General features: G+C 40.2%; 1 protein-coding gene across 1 annotated transcript in view; it reads left to right on the plus strand.

Annotated features, from left to right (window-relative positions):
* The window catches only part of LOC128567580 (protein mono-ADP-ribosyltransferase PARP14-like), an 86087-nt gene that overhangs the window by 13546 nt on the left and 51011 nt on the right, over positions 1–21530 (plus strand). The window contains 3 exon segments of the mRNA XM_053564865.1: positions 1419–3604; positions 18608–18844; positions 19324–19560. Of these exon segments, the coding sequence (XP_053420840.1) occupies positions 1419–3604; positions 18608–18844; positions 19324–19560 (2660 nt within the window).

The raw sequence follows: 21530 nt of genomic DNA on the forward strand, positions 1-21530 counted from the left end.
TGGTACAGCCCAGGCTCAGAGCGTCCACACAGCCATTGGAACATTGAGGATATGTGTTGGGGTCTCTGGAGGCCAGGTTCTTTCCATTGTGTCTGACAGCAGCCCCACAACCCAATGTCACTCAAGGTGAGGCTATTTTTAACATCTTTCTGTGAAAGATACCTTTTTATCCAGGTCGTTACTAGAGATTGTTCTAATTCCCTTTCTTCTTCTACCCCTTGCACCTGCTTGAGAGTGTACATGCAATGAGGAGGGTGTTGGAAGGAAAGAAGAGCACACACACACACACTCACACCTGCACTCACACACTGACATACATACTCACAGACACTGGAGGGACTATCCATTGAAAGTGGCAGGAGCCTAAAGAGGTGAGGATCCTGCTGAAGCACCGTCTCTGGGGCTGAGCTCTCAGAGAGCTGTGAGGATGACGTGGGTTGGGTAGAGAGGCAAGAGGATAGGCATAGGCAGACAATAAATTTTAGGTCACGTATTTGCAGTGTGTGTAACCCTGTTCAAGTTACCTAACCTTTTCTAGTCTAAATTTTAGCATTTGTAAATAGGGATGATAATAACAATGTCCATCTCAAATGGTTGTTGTGAGGATGAAAAGAATTTAATATTTTTAAAGTGCTTAGAATAGTGTCTGACACTTGATAAGACATACTAATTTATTATTCTCCTCCTCTTAGAGGTAGTAATGGAATCTAAATTAAGTGTGAAGCCTAAAATTGTAGGAGTGTAGAAAAATAGCAATTTTGATCATAAAATAGCAATTTTGATCATAAAATAGCATAATTTTATGCTATTTTATGATCAAAAAGCATAATACTTAGCCAAGCTTCACTTTGAGAATCAAAATGTTTTTCTATACTGGGACAGACATTTTCTCCGTGCTCATCACCACTCTTATCTATATCTTTTTTTCTTTTTTAAATTAAATCATAGCTATTTACATTAATGCAATCATAGTCCACCATACACTGGTTTTATATACAATTTGACACATTTTCATCACACTGGTTAACATAGCCTTCCTGGCATTTTCTTAGTTATTGTGTTAAGACAGTTATATTCTACATCTAGTAAGTTTCACATATACTCTTGTAAGATCTCATCTATACCTTAACATTGTGGTGATCTATCAGTAATATCAGAAATATAGAAAATAGAGTTTAACAGGATTCCAAGATAGAGTGATTTGGCTAGAAAGTGATAATTCCATTCAATAACGGACACCTGTGTACTGTTAGCACACATCAATTTATATTTGAGCACTTTGCTTTTCAATGATACTTGTAAAATCAACATTCTACAGACTTTAAGACTGTTTTCTTCTAGAGTAGGATAGTTTTGTTCTGTTTTCACTTGAAACATGACACTGGGATTATTTTATGTTTATTATCTTTCCTTTCAAGCATTAGACACCATCATGGCTAAGAAACTTGACTTCAACAAGATGCCACTTTCTGTGTTCCCATACTATGCCTCATTGGGCACAGCCTTGTACGGAAAAGAGAAGCCTCTGATCAAGCTTCCCGCACCATTTGAAGAATCACTGGATCTTCCCTTATGGAAGTTCTTACAGAAAAAGAATCAGCTGATTGATGAGATAAATGAGGAGATGAGTCACTGCCACTGTGAGCTAACCTGGTCCCAACTCAGTGGTAAAGTAACCATCAGACCAGCAGCCACCTTAGTCAACCAAGGAAGACTGAGGATCAAGACCTGGCAGGAAGATACTTCCATGGCACTTTCTGGCCTCAGGTCTAAGTATAAAGTCACATCACTTAAAGTGGAGCCAATAGTGTGGGACATTATAAGAAATGACTCAGAAGATGATAGAATTTTGATTGAGTTTGATACCCTGAAGGAGATGGTAATCTTGGCAGGGAAATCAGAGGATGTCCAAGAAGTTGAGCATCAAATGAAGGCGTTAATAGAAAGCACCACACAAAAAATTAAAAAGGAAGAGCAGAGTGTGAAGGAGAAAGTGGCCATGTCTCCAAGCAAGTATGTTCTTTTGAGCCACAGTGGTGTACTGGACCATCTGTGCTCGGAGTGCCCAGACGTGGAGATCAGTTATGATGCTGTCACTCAATACATGTCTGTGAAAGGACTCCGCGCAGATGTGTACAAAGTCAAGTGTGAAATCCAGGAAAAGGTGTACACCATGGCTCAGAGGAACATTCCTGTTTCTCCTGAGGTTTTCCAGTTTTTACAGCAGGTAGACTGTAAAGAATTCTCTCAGCATCTTTTCAAAGCACAGAAAATTCTTGGGATTTATGAGTTAAAGGGTACAACTGTTCTGTTAACCGGCTGTTCTTCTGAAGTCCTGTTAGAAGCTGAAAAACAAATGCTCAGTGCCTTAACTTATAAGCGCATTGAAATTGAGAATAATGAAGTTCTTAATGGCAAGAAATGGAAAGAGCTCACTTGCAATTTGCGCAGGAAACATAACTCCTCCTCCAGCACTGTTGTAATCCAGGAGTCAAGTTCAAAGACCCCAGCTGAGGTCATCATTGCAGGCTGTGTGAGAGAAGTTGATGAAGTCTATACATTGCTTGTTGACTTTTTGGAAAAGCACATGAAAATAGAGAGATTTATTGAAGTAAAGTCTTCCTTAGTTATTAGCTACTTAAAGGCAGAAAAGAAGCTGTCCTTGCCAAAGCTGAAGAAGACAAATGTGCAGGTAGTTTTCAGTCCTGAGAACAGAAAGGGCATTTTACTGGTTGGCCCCAAGAGCGAAGTACTGGAGAGAACGAAGGACATCCTGCAAGTCCGGGATTCGGTCTGTGTTAGGAGTGTGTGTATCGATAAGCCCGGAGCCAGGCAGTTCTTCCAGGAAAAAGCCCGGTTTTATAAAAGTGAGGCCAGAAAGTTGTTTGGTTGTTTCATCGAGCTGCAGGAGGATGAGGTGCCGCAGTGCCTCTCTCGGAGGGACTTGGCCCCTGGGGTGGAGCTGATCGTGCAGCAGGGCGACTTGACTCAGCTGGCCGTGGATGTGGTGGTGAATGCCGCTAACGAGGAACTCCAGCATTCTGCTGGCCTTGGGGCAGCACTCTTAAAAGCAGCTGGCCCTGAGCTCCAGGCCGAATGTGACCAGATAGTGAAGAGAGGTGGCAGGGTCCCGCCTGGCAATGCCGTCATCTCCAAAGCAGGAAAGCTCCCTTATCGCCATGTGATCCACGCAGTGGGGCCCCTGTGGGACAGCAGCCAGGCCTCGTGGTGCGTGCACATGTTAAGGAGAGTTGTGGGAATAAGTCTCGATTTAGCTGAGAAACACAAGTGCCGATCCATAGCCATCCCAGCTATCGGTTCTGAAAGGCTCAGCTTTCCTGTACACCAGTGTGTGGAGAGCATTGTTTTGGAGGTCAAGGAAAACTTTCAGTACAGTCAAGGTGGATGCTGTTTGAAAGAGATTTACCTTGTGGATGCATCTAAAGAGACTACTGAGGCCTTTGCTGAAGCTGTGAAAACTGTGTTTAAGGACACCTTGCCTGATACAGCTGCAGGGGAAGCATCACAGAAACCACCCAGCACTCTTATGTCCCCGGGAGGCCTGCTGATGCTGTTGGTGAAAGGAAGTGTGCAGAATGCTAAGGTTAGTGTCCCTCTTTATGGAACATCCTGGCGTGCTGTGGCTCCTCCATCCTGTCATTCTCTCATGGGGGGCCCAAGGAAGGAAAGGATCCAAGGGAGAATCAAGGGAGAGGATCCCAAGTTCTGTTTCTCAAACCCAGATGGTTTCCTTAGACAACTGGGCTACTTACCAAATCACTCACTAGTCAAGCATGGCCAATGATTTGTGAGAACTGAAAGGGTATTGAGGTCAGATCACTGGGCTTCTAGTAAATGTGAAAATCTATAACACCACACATTTAGATGGCGCTTTTAATCTTTTCTTTCTTTTTTTTTTAGTGGTTTTAGGGAAGGTCTGGGTATGAACCCACCACCTCCGGCATGTGGGGGCCGGCGCCCTACTCTTTGAGCCACATTTACCACCCAGTGCTTTTAACCTTTTTTAGTGCTTTTATCTCTGTCACATTTTGGGAAATCTGAGGTTCACTTCTCGTCCAATTTAGTGATTACAGATACAGAACAATTAGAGCACAGGGTGTGCAGAGGACAGGAATCTTGTCCCTGGTGCTGAGTGAGCGTGAGCTTGGGGACCAGAATCCAAGGGTCCATCAGTGCCCAACTCCAGTGAGGAAATGTGGGGAGAGAAAGTGGAAGGTGGACCTGAGAATGTTCCAGGTGTCAGGTGTGTGGGGGCAATTCTTATAGTTCACAGGGCTGAGTGTGTTGTAGGGTGGGGTGGGAGATTAATATGTTTTTTAAAAGGTATATAAAAAGCCTTTTCATCACAGGCTGTAACTAATGAGAACAGCAGGCTCTGTATAGGGTTGGAAGCTCCCCGCTGTGGTAGGCTTTACTAATTTAATTGAAGGATTTCGGGGAGTTCTTTGGGGGTGTTCTTGGCAGGGACTGACCCCTGGGGAAAGAGGCAGGGCAACACATATTTACCACCCAATAGAAACATTCCTCTGTATTGTAGTAACTGGCATGGCCACAGTGGTGGCCTCCAGTACATATTAGCCACAGCCTTTCTCTGCTGGCTGGAGGGGACATACTCCAGGCTGCCAGATAGAGGCTGGGACAGAAAGTGGTGAACCACTGCCTATCTGAAGATACTGCTGGGCTCTTTTTTGCCCTGGTTTTTAACAAGAAGATAGATTAGTACAATACACCTAAAAGAAAACCAGTATCACAACATAATGAAAGTTACAAAAGCCTGAATGTTTTATTCGGAGACCAAAGTCCTACATTATCAGCACAGGCGTCATTTGTTCTCATCGTCTTTAAACATGACGTAGTTGAATATACCTTAATCAAGGTTCTCTAACCCACAGCCCAGCATGTGGCCCAGAATGGCTATGAACGTGGCCCAAAACAAAATCATAAGCTTACTTAAAACATTATGAGATTATTGGTGAAACTCGATTGTATGATTGTTGAGCACAAACTTTGTGTACAACAATGTTATGTCGAAATGGCACAGAACATAAACAAACTTCACTCTCAATATTTTTACACATGGGTGGCTTCAGTTCTATAGCAGTGTGTGACTTCCCGTGAGCTATCTGCCAAGTGCAGGCAGTGAATTGACACCATCAGATGTTACATGTGCTCATGGTAACTTGGTGAGGCAGTGGTTATCAATAATACTTCAATCTACCATTGCAACATTAGGCATTTACGGTTATTTAGAAGTTAGGTAAACATTCTTCTTTGACAATTAAGGGCACTTTCACACCTAGAAACATCTTACACATCTCCTACCCTCCACACTTTACAATCAGCCCTCCACCTCACCCTGCCTGGACAGCCAAGATATGGAAAAGGCCAAACCTTACTTTCTATTTTCCTATCAATTAATTTTCATAATAGAAGTAAATACAGTCCCTTATTTGTTGTTAGTTTTTTAATCCCATGGTTGCTACAACGTCTCAAAAGAAAACAGATCCCACAAAAAGAAAAATTATGATGAAGGAAGATTGTTCAATGAAAAGCAGACAGATGACTCCTTTTTTATCAAGGCAAATAGTAAGGCACTTGCTTAATTTGTAGGGAATTTGTCCAAGTTTTCAAAGACTATAATTTGAAAAGGCATTATATGCAAAAACATGCTGCCAAATTCAATGTGTATGAAGGATTGTGTCATAAGGACAAAATAGCAGAACTGAAAAAAAGTTCGTCTTCTCACCAAAAATTGTTTTAAAGTAACAACTCAGATGGATTCCATAGTAAAAGCTAGTTCTCTGGTAGCATATTTAATAGCAGAAAAATAAAAATAAAAACCATTTACCAATGGTGAGCTTATTAAGCATGGAAAGTATGGCAAATATAATTTGCCCCGAAAAAAGGAAGAATATTTCTAAAATCAGTTTGCCTCACCAGTATAGCCAGGTGAATTGAAGAAACTGGAAAAATCTATCACGAGAAATTTGGAGGGTATAGCTGCTAATTTTAAATTTTACCCTTTGAATTAAATTTATAGCATTAATGCTACAAATTTGTCTTATTGATGATGAATATAAAGTCACTGAAGAAATGGCTTCTTTAGTGCAATTAAAGGACACAACTAAACCAAGAGATTTGTATTAAGCAGTAAAAAATAAAAGTGACTTTCTTTGTCCATTGTCACTACATCTGGTATAGTTACAGATGGTGCCCTGGTAATGGTAGGCAAAAAAGAGGGACTTATGTAATTATTGTTGGGACAATTGTTGCCCCAAACTTACACTGATGAAGTATCATTGCATAGTACATCAAGAAAATTTATGCTCGACACCTTTAGAAATGGATAATGTCATGCAAATCGTCATCAGACTGTGAATTTCCTAAGGGCCTAAGGGATTGAATCATCTCCAATTTCAGGAATTCCTTAAAAATACTGATGAAGACTATGGCAACATTATTTACTTTTTGGAAGTAAGCTGGCTAGGTCAAGGCCAAATATTGAAAAGATTTTATGACTTGCCACATGTTATCAAGTTGTTTATGGTACCCCATACCAAGTTTGTGCCAGAACTTGAAAGTGAATTACATTTTAGTGGCTTTAACTGCTCATTTAAATGAGTTAAACATGTGTCTTCAAGGTGAAAACCAGCTTATCAATACAGTGTTTCAAACCATAACAGCGTTCCAAATGAATGTGAAATTATGGCAAGCTCAAATTAAGGCAAACCATTTTATGCATTTTGATATGTTGGCTAAACACAGTCCTATGAATAGTGAAAAATATGCAGCCTTGCTTTTTGATTTCATACAAGAATTTGAAGACAGATTTCAAGATTTCTAGGAAAATAATATTTTGGTTCATTTGCGACCCCATTTTCAGTTTAAATAAATATGTTACCTGCTAGTTTTCTTTTCTTTTCTTTTTATTGTTGGGAATTTATTGAGGGTACAAAGAACCGGTTACATTGATTGCATTTGTTAGATAAAGAACCTCATACAAGTGGAATGCATATAACTACAGTCTGACATTCAACTTAAAGAAAAATCTGATCATGTGCCTTTGCTAGTCTTCTATACGTCCTATCTTCCCTAATATCCCTTGCTTCACAAACACACCTTTTCATGTCATTGCTTTCTGGGAGCACCTACATGTTTGTTAGTTGGTTGGTTGGTTTTTAATTTAAAGAGTTTTATTTTGAGCCAAATTGAGGACTATGGCATGGAGCCATTCCTAACAAGACTTTAGCAAGACTGGCTGTGGCACCATCTACATTTTCCAGCAAATGTTTTAGAGAATGAAGCACATTACAAATGAAACTGGAACCCAAATACCTGATTGGCACCTTGATTACTCACTAAGAGTTGTAGCTACTTCCAGCAAACCAGATACTGATGCATTTGTTTCTCAAATACAAGGTCAACTATACCAGTACTCATGTTGCTCACTTTTCTTTTACTTTTATGAAAAAAAAAAAAATTAAAACAGCCAAAGAGCCCCAGCAAGGTGGTTCACGCCTGTAATCCTGGCACTCTAGGAAGCTGAGGCAGGTGGATTGCCTCGGCTCATGGTTTAAGACCAGCCTGAGCAAGAGCAAGACCCAGTCTCTAAAAATAGCCAGGTGTTGTGGCGGGTGCCTATAGTCCCAGCTACTTGGGAGGCTGAGGTAAGAGAATCACTTGAGCCCAGAATGAGCTATGATGCCAGGGACTCTACCAAGGGCCATAAAGTGAGACTATGTCTCAAAAAAATAAAACAAAACAAAAGAAACTGTAAAAAGACCAAAGACATTTTATTATTGAGATATATATGTTTCCTATATTAGTAATTGCTTGATTACTTTTGATTTGTAATCAAAAGCTTGTTAATTTTAAAAGATACTCTGAACAGGCCACTGCATACTTAGGATTATTATGTGAGGACTTTTTTGCTTATCTGTGGTGTTGAATATCCTGAAAATAATGCAAGGACCTTTTTATTGCTCAGTAGCTTTTGTTAGTGTTTGTGTATTTAATGTGTGGCTCAAGACAACTCTTCTTTTTCTAAGGTGGCCCAGAGAAGCCAATAGGTTTAGCATTCCATGATACCAAATGAAACGAACTAGATTTAATACACCTGCCAAAGTTTTGCGTTGAATTGTTTTACAAGAAAAAGTAAACTTAAAGAAAAATCTGATCATGTCTCTTTGCTGGTCTTCTATACCTCCTATCTTTGGGTGGTTCCTGTGGCTCAGTGAATAGGGCGCTAGCCCCATATACTGAGGATGGCAGGTTTGACCCTGGCCCAGCCAAACTGCAACAAAAAATAGCTGAGCATTGTAGTGGGCGCCTATAGTCCCAGCTACTCAGGAGGCTGAGGAGAGAATTGCCTAAGCCCAAGAGCTGGAGGTTGCTGTGAGCTGTGATGCCACAGCACTCTACTGAGGGTGATAAAGTGAGACTCTGTCTCAAAAAAAAAAAAAGAAAAGAAAAGAAAAAGTATCTTTAAGCATCCATCCATGGTCCCATGTAATGTGATTAAAGATAACACAGTTGAGACTGTTTTAACCCAAATATATCACTATTTTAGTATATTCCCACAGCACAGCTATCATGAGAGAAGCTGAAAGTTATTTAAGTCATTATCAGTCAGCCTCCTTTTTGTTTCAACAACTTTATTCAGACATACTTCATATACCATATCCACTTGAAAGATAGAATTCAGTGGTTCTTAGTATATTTGCAGAGGTATGTAACCATCACCACAATCTAATTTTTGTCACTCCGGAAAATTTTTGTCACTCCAGAAGGACAATCTGTGCCCATTAACAGCCACTCCTCATTCCATCCACCCACCCCACATCCCCAGCCCTAGATGGCCACTAATCTATTTTCTGTTCCTATAGATTCACTTATTCTGAAATTTTCATAGAAATGGAATTATACAGTTAGTGGTCAGCTATGCCTGGCTTCTCTCACTTATCAGAATGTTTTCAAGGTTTGTCCATATTGTAGCATGTATCAAAACCTCATTCTTTTTTTTTTTTTGGGGGGGGAGGGACAGAGTCTCACTGTGTCACCCTTGGTACGGTGCTGTGGCATTACAACTCACAGCAACCTTCAATACTTGGGCTTAAGTGATTATCTTGCCTCAGCCTCCCATGTAATTTGAACTACAGGCACCCGCCACAATGTCTGGCTATTTTTTGTTGCAGTTATTGTCGTTTAGCTGACACGGGCTGGATTCGAACCTGCCAGCCACAGTGTACGTGTCTGGCACAGTAACCACTGTGTTGTGGGTGTGGAGACCTCATTCCCTTTTTTTTTTTTTTATTAAATCATAGCTGAGTGCATAAATGTGATCATGGGGCACCATGCACTGGCTTTATATACAATTTAACATATTTTCATCACACTGGTTAACATAACCTTCCTGGCATTTTCTTAGTTATTGTGTTAAGACATTTATATTCTACATTTAGTATGTTTCACATGTACCCTTGTAAGATGCACCATAGGTGTGGTCCCACCAATTACCCTCCCTCCAGCCACCCTCTCCCCTTCCCTCCCTTCCCTTTCCCCTTTCCCTATATTCTTAGTTTATAACTGGGTTATAGCTTTCATATGAAAGCTATAAATTAGTTTCATAGTAGGGCTGAGTACATTGAATACTTTTTCTTCCATTCCTGAGATACTTTGCTAAGAAGAATATGTTCCAGCTCCATCCATGTAAACATGAAAGAGGTGAAGTCTCCATCTTTAAGGCTGCATAATATTCCATGGTGTACATATACCACAATTTATTAAACCATTTGTGGGTCACTGGACACTTGGACTTCTTCCATGATTTAGCAATTATGAATTGGGCTGCAATAAAAATTCGGGTACATACAGATATCTTTGTTATAATGTGATTTTTGGTCTTCTGGATATATACCTAGTAGAGGAATTGAAGGATTGAATGGCAGGTCTATTTTTATATCTCTAAGTGTTCTCCAAACATCTTTCCAAAAGGAGCATATTAGTTTGCATTCCCACCAGCAGAAGCGTTCCCTTTTCTCCACATCCATGCCAACATCTCTGGTTTGGGGATTTTGTGATATGGGCTAATCTTACTGGAGTTAGATGATACCTCAAAGTAGTTTTGATTTGCATTTCTCTGATGATTAAGGATGATGAGCATTTTTTCATATTTCTGTAAGCCGTGCGCCTGTCTTCTTCAGAGAAGTTTCTCTTCAAGTCCCTTGCCCACCCTGAGATGGGATCACTTGTTCTTTTCTTGCTAATATGTTTGAGTTCTCTGTGGATTCTGGTTATTAAACCTTTGTCGAAGACAAACCTGCAAATATCTTCTCCCATTCTGAGGGCTGTCTGCTTGCTTTACTTACTGTGTTCTTGGTTGTGCAGAAGCTTTTTAGTTTGATCAGGTCTCAGTACTCTATTTTTGTTGCTGCTTCAATTGCCCAGGGTGTCCTCCTCATAAAATATTCTTCCAGGCCAATTTCTTCAAGAGTTTTCCCTGCACTTTCTTCTAGTACTTTTATAGTTTCATGTCTTCAGTTTAAATCTTTAATCCAGTGAGAGTCTATCTTAGTTAATGGTGAAAGGTGTGGGTCCAGTTTCAGTCTTCTACAGGTCTCCTCCAGTTCACCCAGCACCATTTGTTAAATAGGGAATCTTTCCCCCACTGAGTATTTTTAATTGGCTGTCAAAGATCAAATAATGATAGGTAGCTGGGTTCATCTCTTGGTTCTCTATTCTGTTCCATACATCTACCTCTTTGTGCCAGTACCATGCTGTTTTGATCACTATCAATTTATAGTATAGTCTGAGGTCTGATAGTGTGATTCCTCTGGCGTTGTTTTTATTTCTAAGTAATGTCTTGGCTTTTGTGTTTTTCTCTGATTCCATATAAAACAAAGTATTATTTTTTCAAGATCCTTGAAGTATGACAGTGAAGCTTTAATAGCAATTGCAATAGAAGTGTATATTGCCTTGGGTAGTATGGACATTTTAACTGTTGATTTTCCCAGCCGTGAGCATGGTATGTTTTTTCATTTGTTAACATCTTCAGCTATTTCTTTTCTTAGAGTGTCATAGTTCTCTTTATAGAGATCTTTCACGTCCTTTGTTAGATAAACTCCCAAGTATTTCATCTTCTTTGGCACTACTGTGAATGGAATAGCATCCTTGACTTTTTTCAGCTTGGCTTTTGTTGGTATATATAAAGGCTACAGATTTATGGGTGTTGATTTTTTAACCTGAGACGCTGCTATATTCCTTCATCACTTCTAAGAGTTTTGTGGGAGAATCCCTGGAGTTTTCCAGATATACAATCATATCATCTGCAAAGAGTGAAAGTTTGATCTCTTCCGACCCAATATGGATACCCTTGATCATCTTTTCTTCCCTAATTGCGATGGCTAAAACTTCTATTACAATGTTAAAAAGCAGTGGAGACAATGGGAAACCTTGCCTGGTTCCTGCTCTGAGTGGAAATGATTTCAGTTTAATTCCATTCAATACGATATTGGCTGTGGGTTTGCTGTAGATGGCCTCTATTAGTTTAAGAAGTGTCCCTTCTATACCAATTTTCTTAAGTGTTCTGATCACGAAGGGATGCTGGATATTATCAAAAGCTTTTTCTGAATCAATTGAGAGAATCATATGGTCTTTGTTTTTTAATTTGTTTATGTGCTGAATTATATAGATTTACGTATATTGAACCAGCCTCGATATCCTGGCATAAAACCCACTTAGTCATGGTGTATAATTTGTTTGATGTGTTGCTGGATTCTGTTTGTTAGGATCTTGTTGAATATTTTTGCATCAATATTCATTAGTGATATTGGTCTATAATTTTCTTTTCTTGTTGGGTCTTTTCCTGGTTTGAGGAAGAAGGTGATGTTGGCTTCATAGAACGTGTTGGGTAGTATTCCTTCTTTTTCTATATTTTCGAGTAGGTTGAGTAATATAGGTACTAGTTCCACTTTTAAGGTTTGGTAGAAGCCATCTGGTCCTGGGCTTTTCTTTTTAGGGAGATTTTGTATAGTTGATGCTATTTCAGAACTTGATATAGGCCTGTTCAACATTTCCACTTGATTCTGGCTAAGTCTTGGAAGATGGCGCGCTTCCAAGTTTTGGTCAATTTCCTTCAGATTTCCATATTTCTGAGAATAAAGTTTCTTGTAATATTCATTAAGGATTTTTTGAATTTCTGAGGAGTCTGTTGTTATTTCATAATTACCATTTCTGATTGATGAGATTAGAGATTTTATTCTTTTTCCTGGTTAGGTTAGCCAAGGGTTTTATCTGATTTATTGATGTTTTTAAAAAAAACAACTTTTTGATTTTTTGATCAGTTGTATAATTCTTTTGTTTTCAATTTCATTTAATTTTGCTCTAATTTTGGTTATTTCTGCTCTAATTTTAGTTATTTCCTTTCTTCTGCTGGGTTTGAGTTGGAATGTTCTTCCTTTTCCACCTGCTTGGGATGTCTCATTAAGTTGTTAACTTCCTCTCTTTCTGTTCTCTTGAGGAAAGCTTGCAATGCTATAAATTTCCCTCTTAGGACTGCCTTTGCAGTATCCCAGAAGTTCTGATAATTCGTGTCTTCATTATTGTTTTTTCCAAAATTTTGGTAATTTCCTTCTTAATCTTGTCTATGACCCAGCTATTATTCAGCATAAGGTTATTTAGCTTCCGTGGTTTTGTATGAGTCTGCAGATTCCTGTTGTTACTGAATTCAAATTTTATTATATGGTGGCGCAAGAAGATGCAAGAAATAATTTCTATTCCTTTAAATTTATTGAGGTTAGACTTGTAACCTAAGATGTGATCAATTTTGGAGTATGTACCATGGGCTAATGAGAAGAATGTATTTTCAGTTTTGTTGGGATGAAATGTTCTGTAGATGTCTGCTAAATCCAAATGTTGAATGGTTAAGTTTAAATCTAAAATTTCTTTGCTCAGCTTCTTATTGGAGGATCTATCCAACACTGCCAAAGGAGTGTTAAAATCTCTGACTATTATGGAGCTGGAGGAAATCAAGTTGCTCATGTCTGTTACAGAGTTTCTCTTAGAAATTGATGTGCATTCTGGTTGGATGCATAAATATTAATAATTGAAATCTCATCATATTGAGTATTATCCTTAACAAATATGAAGTGACAATTCTTATCCTTCCTTACTTTTGTTGTTTTAAAGCCTATTGTATCTGTAAATAGAATTGCAACACCGGCTTTTTTCTGATTTCCGTTTGCCTGAAATATAGACAACCATCCCCTCACTCTGAGTCTATATTTACCTTTTAAGGTAAAGTGAGATTCTTGTATGCAGCAGATATCTGGCCTGAGTTTTTGTATCCAAGTCAGCCAACCTGTGCTTCTTTAGAGGACAGTTTGAGCCATTCACATTAATTGAGAATATTGATAAGCCTAGTAGAGTTTGGGGTATCAAGTTTTTTGAAAGTCCAGTGGACGTTTTTAATCCTTTTGCCACTGTGGAAGTTGAAGTTTGATTAAAAGTTTTTGAGTGAGTTTACTTTTGTGGTGGAGAATTGCTCTGCTTATTATGTAGTATAGGTCAGAGAATATCCTTGTGAGCTAGTTTAGTGATGGCAAATTTCTTCAGCATGTGAACGTCATTAAAGTATTTAATTTCTCCATCATAAATGAAACTCAGTTTAGCTGGATACAGGATCCTGGGTTGAAGGTTATTTTGTTTTAGGAGATTAAAAGTCGATGGCCATTCTCTTCTGGCTTGAAAGGTTTCAACAGAGAGATCTGCAGTCATTCTAATATTCTTCCCCTTTTAGGTTATGGTTTTCTTACATCTAGCTGCTTTCAGAATTTTCTCCTTCATATTAACTTTAGTGAAATTAATTATGAGGTGCCTAGGGGATGTCTTATTCAGGTTGAGTCGTGCTGGGGTTCTGAAAATGTCTGCTATCTGCATTTCAGCATCTCTTGGCATATCTGGAAAGTTCTCTTTCATGATTTCATGAAGAAGAGCCTCTGTGCCTTGCCAAGCCACTTTGTCACCTTCAGGGATTCCTATGAGGTGAATATTAATTTTCTTCGAATTATCCCATAGGTCTCTGAAAGAATTATCCATTTTTGCTCTCCATTTCTCTTCCTCTTTTAGAGTTTGGGAGTGTTCAAAAGCTTTGTCTTCAGTGTCAGAAATCCTTTCTTCTGCTTGCTCCATTCTGTTACTGAGGAATTCTACTGTATTTTTCATATCTTAGAGGGCTGCTTGTCTCAATATGCCAAAATCTTTAGTGATTTTGTCTTTGAATTCATTAAATTCTTGAGACAACTTTTGAAATGCTCCTGGAATTTCTAATTCTAACTTTTCCTCCATTCTATTAATCTTGTATGCAATCCAAATCCTGAGTTCGATTTCTGACATCTGTTTATGAATGAGATCTTTAGTTGTGTCTGCCATATCTTTCACGGGGGGGGGGGGGTTGTTCTATTCTGGTTATTCATGTTACCAGAGTTTTTCCTCTGATTCCACCCCATGATTATTTTACACCATTTCGCTAGATGAGCAGATAAAGTGAAGTTGGGTCAGGGGCTCCAGGAGTAGTGATTAACCAGCCCTTTGCCCAAAAACTAGGACTGGTGTGTATACCTTTTCCCCTAGAGCTTTGCCAAGGACCTGTACAGTACTACTGCTTGAGGAACTGGGGACCTGCTTGGTGTGGTGGGGCTAAGTGGCTCTGTCTTTTTTTCAGCTTGCCTCTGTCCTACCTTAGTGAATCTGTTACTCTGGGTTGAAGTCTCAGCTGTGGAGAAATACCAGCAATTAAGGTACCCCACCCCCCACACAGGCAAAAATTGGAAACAGAAAATCAAACCTTCCCACAACCACAAACCTAGGGTACCACTTGGATAGTTCCTAGGTGATTTGCCCAATTCAAGATGTCCAAATCAGTTGTCTCAGTCAGCACCTGTCTCAGGTGGGAGAGTTCATAAGGTCTCCAGCAACTAGATAGCAGGGGTCTGCTGGTTGCCAAGTATGACTCACTCTGGTTCTCTGTGAAGTCAGAAGGACCCACCCAGCAAATAAATTAGTCTGGGAAAGTTGATGCCTCCTTCCCCACCTTGCACCTCTGTCACATCCAGTCACTGATAACCCTGCAGGGCGTGACCCAGTTGCCTCCAATGAGCAGATGCTCCAGGGGTTTGCACCTGCCTGAGTCACAGGGAGATCTATATCCCCTCAGCCAGGCCGCTGCTCTCTGCCACTATCCGGCAGGGGGACGTGAGGCCTGACAACCTTACTGGAGGCTGGGGCAATTCACTCAGTTCCAGTCCGCCCCTGATTGATGTTGCTGACAGAACAGTAGAACATCTTCACAGAATTTGTTTCTGTCCCAGCTCTGTTCCCCTGTTGATCAGACGCTGTTGGATTTCACAGGATCTGTGACTCCACCCCGGTCTGTGCCACTGCCAGGTCTCAGCTGCTGTTTGAGTTGGGGCAGGCCAGTTATGCTCAGACTCAGCTGTCAGTTCCAGCCTCTGCCTGGTTGCCTTTGTCTCAAACTATGATCCACTGAGGGCCAGTTGTGTCTTAGGCTCAGTAAAGCAGTCCTCTGGGTCAGCCCTGCCCTGGGAATCTGCCAGCTCTGTGTGTGCATGTGTATTCTAGTCCCAGTGTTCCACCCAGGCCAGTACTGCCTCAGGCAAACCCTTTACTCATGGGGCCTGTGTTTCCATCCCAGATCTGTTCCACCAGTGGCTGCCACCAGAGAAGATGCCCGGCCTCCTCTGGTTGCCCAGACAGATAGGGGGTGTGACTCTGGAACATCCCCAGGGGTGTGAGCCCTATTGTTCCCGCCATAGCTGATGCTCTGTGCCTTAGGGCACCTCCGCTCCTATGGTTCCCTCTGTATGGTTCCCTCTCAGCCAACCATCTTCTCCCTACTCCCGTGATGCAGAATCAGCACTGACCAGCAGCAGTCCATGCCTTGTCCACACCTCTCAAGAAAATACCCAAGAATCTCGCCTCCATGGGGTACAGGCTTTCAGACCTCTGGGTGAGAGTGAAGGGGAGTGCTGGGAGTTCAGAATTGCAGGTAGAGAGTATATATAGTTTTATGCCTGGCAGGAGAGTGCCATGGCACCCTAGTAGGGGAAGTAGGTCTGGTTTTCAGAGGGTCTCTCCCATGGGATAAAATGGGAGGATGTCTGGACTCTGCTCGCTTGTTTGTATGGAGTACTGTGAGCCCTTCTCATGGGGGAGGGGACTCCTGACTCCTGTCCACTTGGCAATGGATTTTGTACTTTTTATTTGTCTCCTTCAGATCACAGCTTGCCTCAGCAGGATTGATGTGCACCCTTCAACCTTCTCTCTTGGCTCAGCTCCAAACCATCAGCTTACTTGCTAAACTTCTGTCCCTTAACTCTCCTTCTGGACGGGAGCCTCTGTGGAAAGCTGGCTCCAGTCAGCCATCTTGCCTCCGCCCCTCTCCATTCCTTTTTTATAGCTAAGTAATAGTCCATTGTATGGATATACCATGTTTTATTTATCCATTCATCCATTGAACAATAGATTGTTTTCACTCTACCTAATGAGTAATGCTGCTAGGAGTGCTTATGTACAAGTATTTGTAGTAACATATATTTTCAGGACACTTGGATATAAACATAAGGGTAGAATGGCTGGGTCACATCGTAATGGTCAACTCTATGTTTGACCATTTGTGAAACTGGTAGACTTTTTCCCAAAGTGGCTACAGCATTTTATATTCCTGTCAGCAATGTTGGTGGTTCCAGTTCCTCTACGTTCTCGTCAACACTTACTTTTTCTTAAGGTATTTTTTTAAGTTATTTATCTATTTATTTATTGTTTGGGATTCATTGAGGTACAAAGAATTAGGTTAAACTGATTGCATTTGTCAGGTAAACTCCCTCTTATAATTGTGTCCTGCCCCCAAGAAGTGTGCCATATATGGTAAGTCCCATCCTCCTCTGTCTTCCCCTCTCCCTGCTCCCTCATTCCCCTGCCCCCCACCTTGAAATGATTTGAGTTTTTCTTTTATGAGGGTGTGTATTAGATCAACACTTATTATTATCTTTCTTATTGATTATAGCTATCCAAGTGAGTGTGAAGTGGTATCTGTCTCACTATGGTTTTAATACAAATTGCTGTAACTACTAACGACATTCAACATCTTTTCATGTGCTTTTTGGCCTATCTCCTTTGGAGAAATGTCCATTTAGAACCTTTATCACTTTTAAATTTGGCTATTGCTGTTGTTATTATTGAGTTTTAAGTGTTTTATGTAGTTTGGATATGGGTCCCTTATCAGTTATCATGATTTTAAAATATTTTCTTCTATTGTGTGAACCATCTTCCTTCCCTGTTCAAGTTGCTTCTTTGTTTAAAATAGTTTTTGTTTTAATTTAAGATACTGAACTAGAAGATTAAAAAATAGGATTTCTTCTTACAGTAAGCTTCAGTGACCATTATAAGAACCAAAGCTGGTGTTTGTCACTGCCAGGCAGCATGCTAAGTGTCTGATGTGCATTTTCTCATTCAATGCCACGAGGTAGATGCTAGGATGATTATCATTCTCACTTCATAGAGGAGAGAATGAGGTTTAAAGGGGCTAAACCATTTGCTTAAGTCCCACAGCTAAGCAGGGCACCTGCGGCTCAAAGGAGTAGGGCACTGGCCCCATATGCCAAAGGTGGTGGGTTCAAACCCAACCCTGGCCAAAAAGTGCAGAACAAAAAAAAACAAAAACAAAAACTAACAAATTGTAGAGCCAGTATTGGAATCTGTTCATGCTCTTAACCATTGCGCTATTTCAAAAATATTAAGAATAAATTTGCCTGTCATTTTAATAACCAAATAAATGAGCAGGACTCTTCTGACTGGGAGTCAGTACTAACACTGAATTTTAAGATGCTCTTTCTATTCTCTTTGCTCCCAAAAATGAGTAGCTTCCACGGCCACACTAAGTGCTATGCACTGGTCCTCAGTAACCCAGGCGTGACCACTCTGCTCTGGAAATCACGTGGTCACATGCCCTCTCTCTTCTCTTGGTCTCTCTAATCTTATCTGATTAATCTGTTCATGTTCACTGGCTGTTGAAACAGCTTCCATGTCTGCTCACGGTCTTTAGGGAGTCCAGCTGGCTTGGCCCTGGAGCTGAGAGGTGGGCCTTCTGAAGCTCACCCGCACTGTTACATTCCCAATCTGGCTCTCACCACTTTGCTGCAGAAGCTCTCTATCACATCAGATTCCTCTGCTCACAACACCCTGTGATTATTTTCATGCTGTTCTCTCTCTACCTACCTCAACCACTCCCACTTCTCAGAGCCATGTCGCCTGTGGCGTCTTCACTAACTACCTAAGGGGCTTCTTCTGGACCTCTTCAGTGACCTGTACCATGCATATTGCTTTTCCACACCTCTCTTTTGTCCTGGGATGCCACTTAAATAGCTATTGCATAATACTTTGTCTTGGGATGGTACTTTCATCCCTGAAACCTTAATTATCTTAATGGCTTCCCATTGTGCCCCATAACACAGTGATCTCTTACGAATGCTTTTGTTAAAATTTGAAACAGATTTTTGCTTTTCTCTTTAAGACCGACGTTATTGTCAACTCTGTTCCCTCGGATCTTGCACTTGATAGAGGGCCCCTTTCTAAGGCCCTCTTGGACAAGGCTGGGCCAGAGCTCCAGAAGGAATTGGACGCAGCTGCACAAGGGGGAGCCGTCAGAGTGGGCACAGTTCTCCAAACCAGTGGCTGCAATCTGCACTGCCACCGCGTGCTTCACGTCGTGGCTCCAGAGTGGAGAAGTGACAACACATCTTCACAAAAGGTTGGGCCAGGTTTTAAATTCTCCAGAAATTTTGGCTGCTCTTTGAACTCTCCCCTTGCAGTGTGGTATAGATGGGACCTGTTTTGTTTCTCTTCCATAATGATGTCATATGTTTGGCAGGTTCCATGATTGTGGCCATTTCCTTCGGCTGTAGCTAACTTCTCCTGAAAACTAGTTAATAATATGAGTTAGTTATTGTGCTCAGTAATTAAGGGCCTCAGGGAGGGGTTACTTTTCCTTTGTGAGGAAAGTCAGATGAGGGCATGAAGAATGGAGAGAACAGCAGTGGCTTTGCTTCTTTCCTTCATCACTGAGCAAGTTTAAGTCATTTGTTGAGGGACTTTCACATCCGTTTTCATTTCCCCCTTCTTCTCTTGTATTTTTCTTACCTTTTCTGATTGCTCTTAATCTCTGTTGAAAGCAAAAAGGAGTAGGCAGAGGTCTCAAAGTTGCTAATTCGTATCCTTTTTTTGTTGCAGCATTGTGCTAATATCATCATGGAAAACATAATCAGAGAATGTCTGGAGATCACCAAGAGCTTGTCCTTAAAATCTGTTACATTTCCAGTTATAGGAAAAGAAAACTCAGGATTTCCTAAAACTGTATTTGCTGAATTAATCATTTCAGAGGTGTTCAAATTTAGTAGCAAGAGTCAACCAACCACTTTACAAGAGGTTCACTTTCTACTACACCCGAGTGATCATGAAAATATTCAGGTATGGCATCTTTTATTATTCCAGAAACTGAGACCTAAAGTTCTCAAATGTCTGTGGGTCTACTAGGATATTCTTCAAAATATTTCACATACAGGAAAGTAAGGAAGTCGTATAGACTAGTTCTAGCATGACAAAGTTCAAGAAAAGGTATGGATACAGAAAAAAATTTAACTTCTTATTCAAGAAAATTTCAAGCATATATAAAAGTAGACAATATAATGAGTCCCTTATCTCCATCACTAAATTTTACCAATTATCAATCTATGGCCTATTGACCAACATGTTTCATCTGTACCTCCATTTATTTCCCTTCTTCCGATATTATTTTGAAGCAAATCTGAGACATGTCATTTCATACGTAAACAATTCAGCATTTATTTCAAACAATAACCATTCTTTCTTTAAAAAGATGGAGACTTTGCAACTTTGTATTTACCTGGATGGATTTGGAGAACATTCTCCCAACTAAAGTATCTCAAGTATGGAAAAGCAAGCATCCCATGTATTCCATACTGGGTTCAAACCAGTAGACCAGACACTACAGGCTCACACAAGAGAAAACACAATTAAATTCAAGTAGGGGGGATTGGTGAGTTCTCACCTAATGGGTATAAGGCACACTACCTGGGTGAAAGACTCAACTGTAACTCACACTTTACCTTACAAATGCAAACAATGTAACCTTTTCATATGTACAATGTAACCTAATTGTATGTACCCTCTTATGATTCTAAATTTCATGCAAATAAAGTTAAGGGACTATCCCCAAAGTGAAAGTTTTATAAACATGTTTAAAATACTCTTGTGATAGCCAGGCATTGTGGCAGGCCCCTGCAGCCTGAACTGTTCGGGAAGCTGAGGCAGGTGGATTGCTTGAGCCCAGAAGTTTGAGGTTGCCGTGAGGTATCAAATCACAGAACTTTACTCAGTGCAACAGAGTGAGACTCTGTCTCCAAAAAAGAAATACTTTTGTGAACAAGCAGAATGACGTTTATTGTATTTCTATGATGATATGTATGAAATCCTTTGAAAACTGTGAAGTGTCACCCATATGTTAATTCATATATAATGTATTATTATGATGACTGCTATGATGATAATATGTCCACTGAATTTCCTTGTGATTGAATTGAAAATGCTTATTACTGTTCAATTTAAAAACAGAAAAAAAAAACACATGTGCTTATCGAAAATATCCGCAATTATTTCTTAAAAAGTAACATAACTACAATATTAAATCACACCTAGAAGAAACTGACAATTTATTTTTTTAATTGCAAGTCAGTGCTCAAATTTATAGCTATCTCTTAAATGTTTTATGTTGTTTTTACAGATTTGAGTTTGAATCAGAATCAAATAAGGCTCACATATTGCACTGTAGTTGACATATCCCTTTAAACTTTAGTAATCTATAGAATTTCCTTCCATATGGACATAGACATTTTAATACATATCATAAAAGCACAGTTGTAGCCCTAACAATAAAAAAATGTCAGTACGGGATACAAGTGAGGAGGAAAGTCAGATCCAGTCATCACATCCCCATGTGAGCAGGAGAGTTGGGACCAAAAACACCAGAAGCATCTTCAGTCATAGGGAGCCCATCAGTCAGCCCCCATCAGCTGTGGACGAGCCACTGGACTCACAATTATGGAAGCACAAGAGGCATTTAAGCCATTAACCCTGCACTCCTAGTCTTTATTTAATCCAGTACAGTAGATGACATTAAATGTTTGAAAATTTCCATGATACTGCAAAAATTTAACAGATAAAAGTCAGCAACTCAAGCAATGTCCATGGATCATTGGACCACCTGAATTTTTAGGCCCTACTTTATTATTTTCGGGAGCTGGACACTACCTATAAGTTCTCTGACAGTCAGCAAATCTAAGTTCAATTCTAATCAGGCAGCCAAATCACCTGAGTGAAATATGTGGTCCATTTACTATCCTATGTAATTAGTTACTTCT

The sequence above is a fragment of the Nycticebus coucang genome, chromosome 16, assembly GCF_027406575.1.
Source record: "Nycticebus coucang isolate mNycCou1 chromosome 16, mNycCou1.pri, whole genome shotgun sequence".
Classification (NCBI taxonomy): domain Eukaryota; kingdom Metazoa; phylum Chordata; class Mammalia; order Primates; family Lorisidae; genus Nycticebus; species Nycticebus coucang.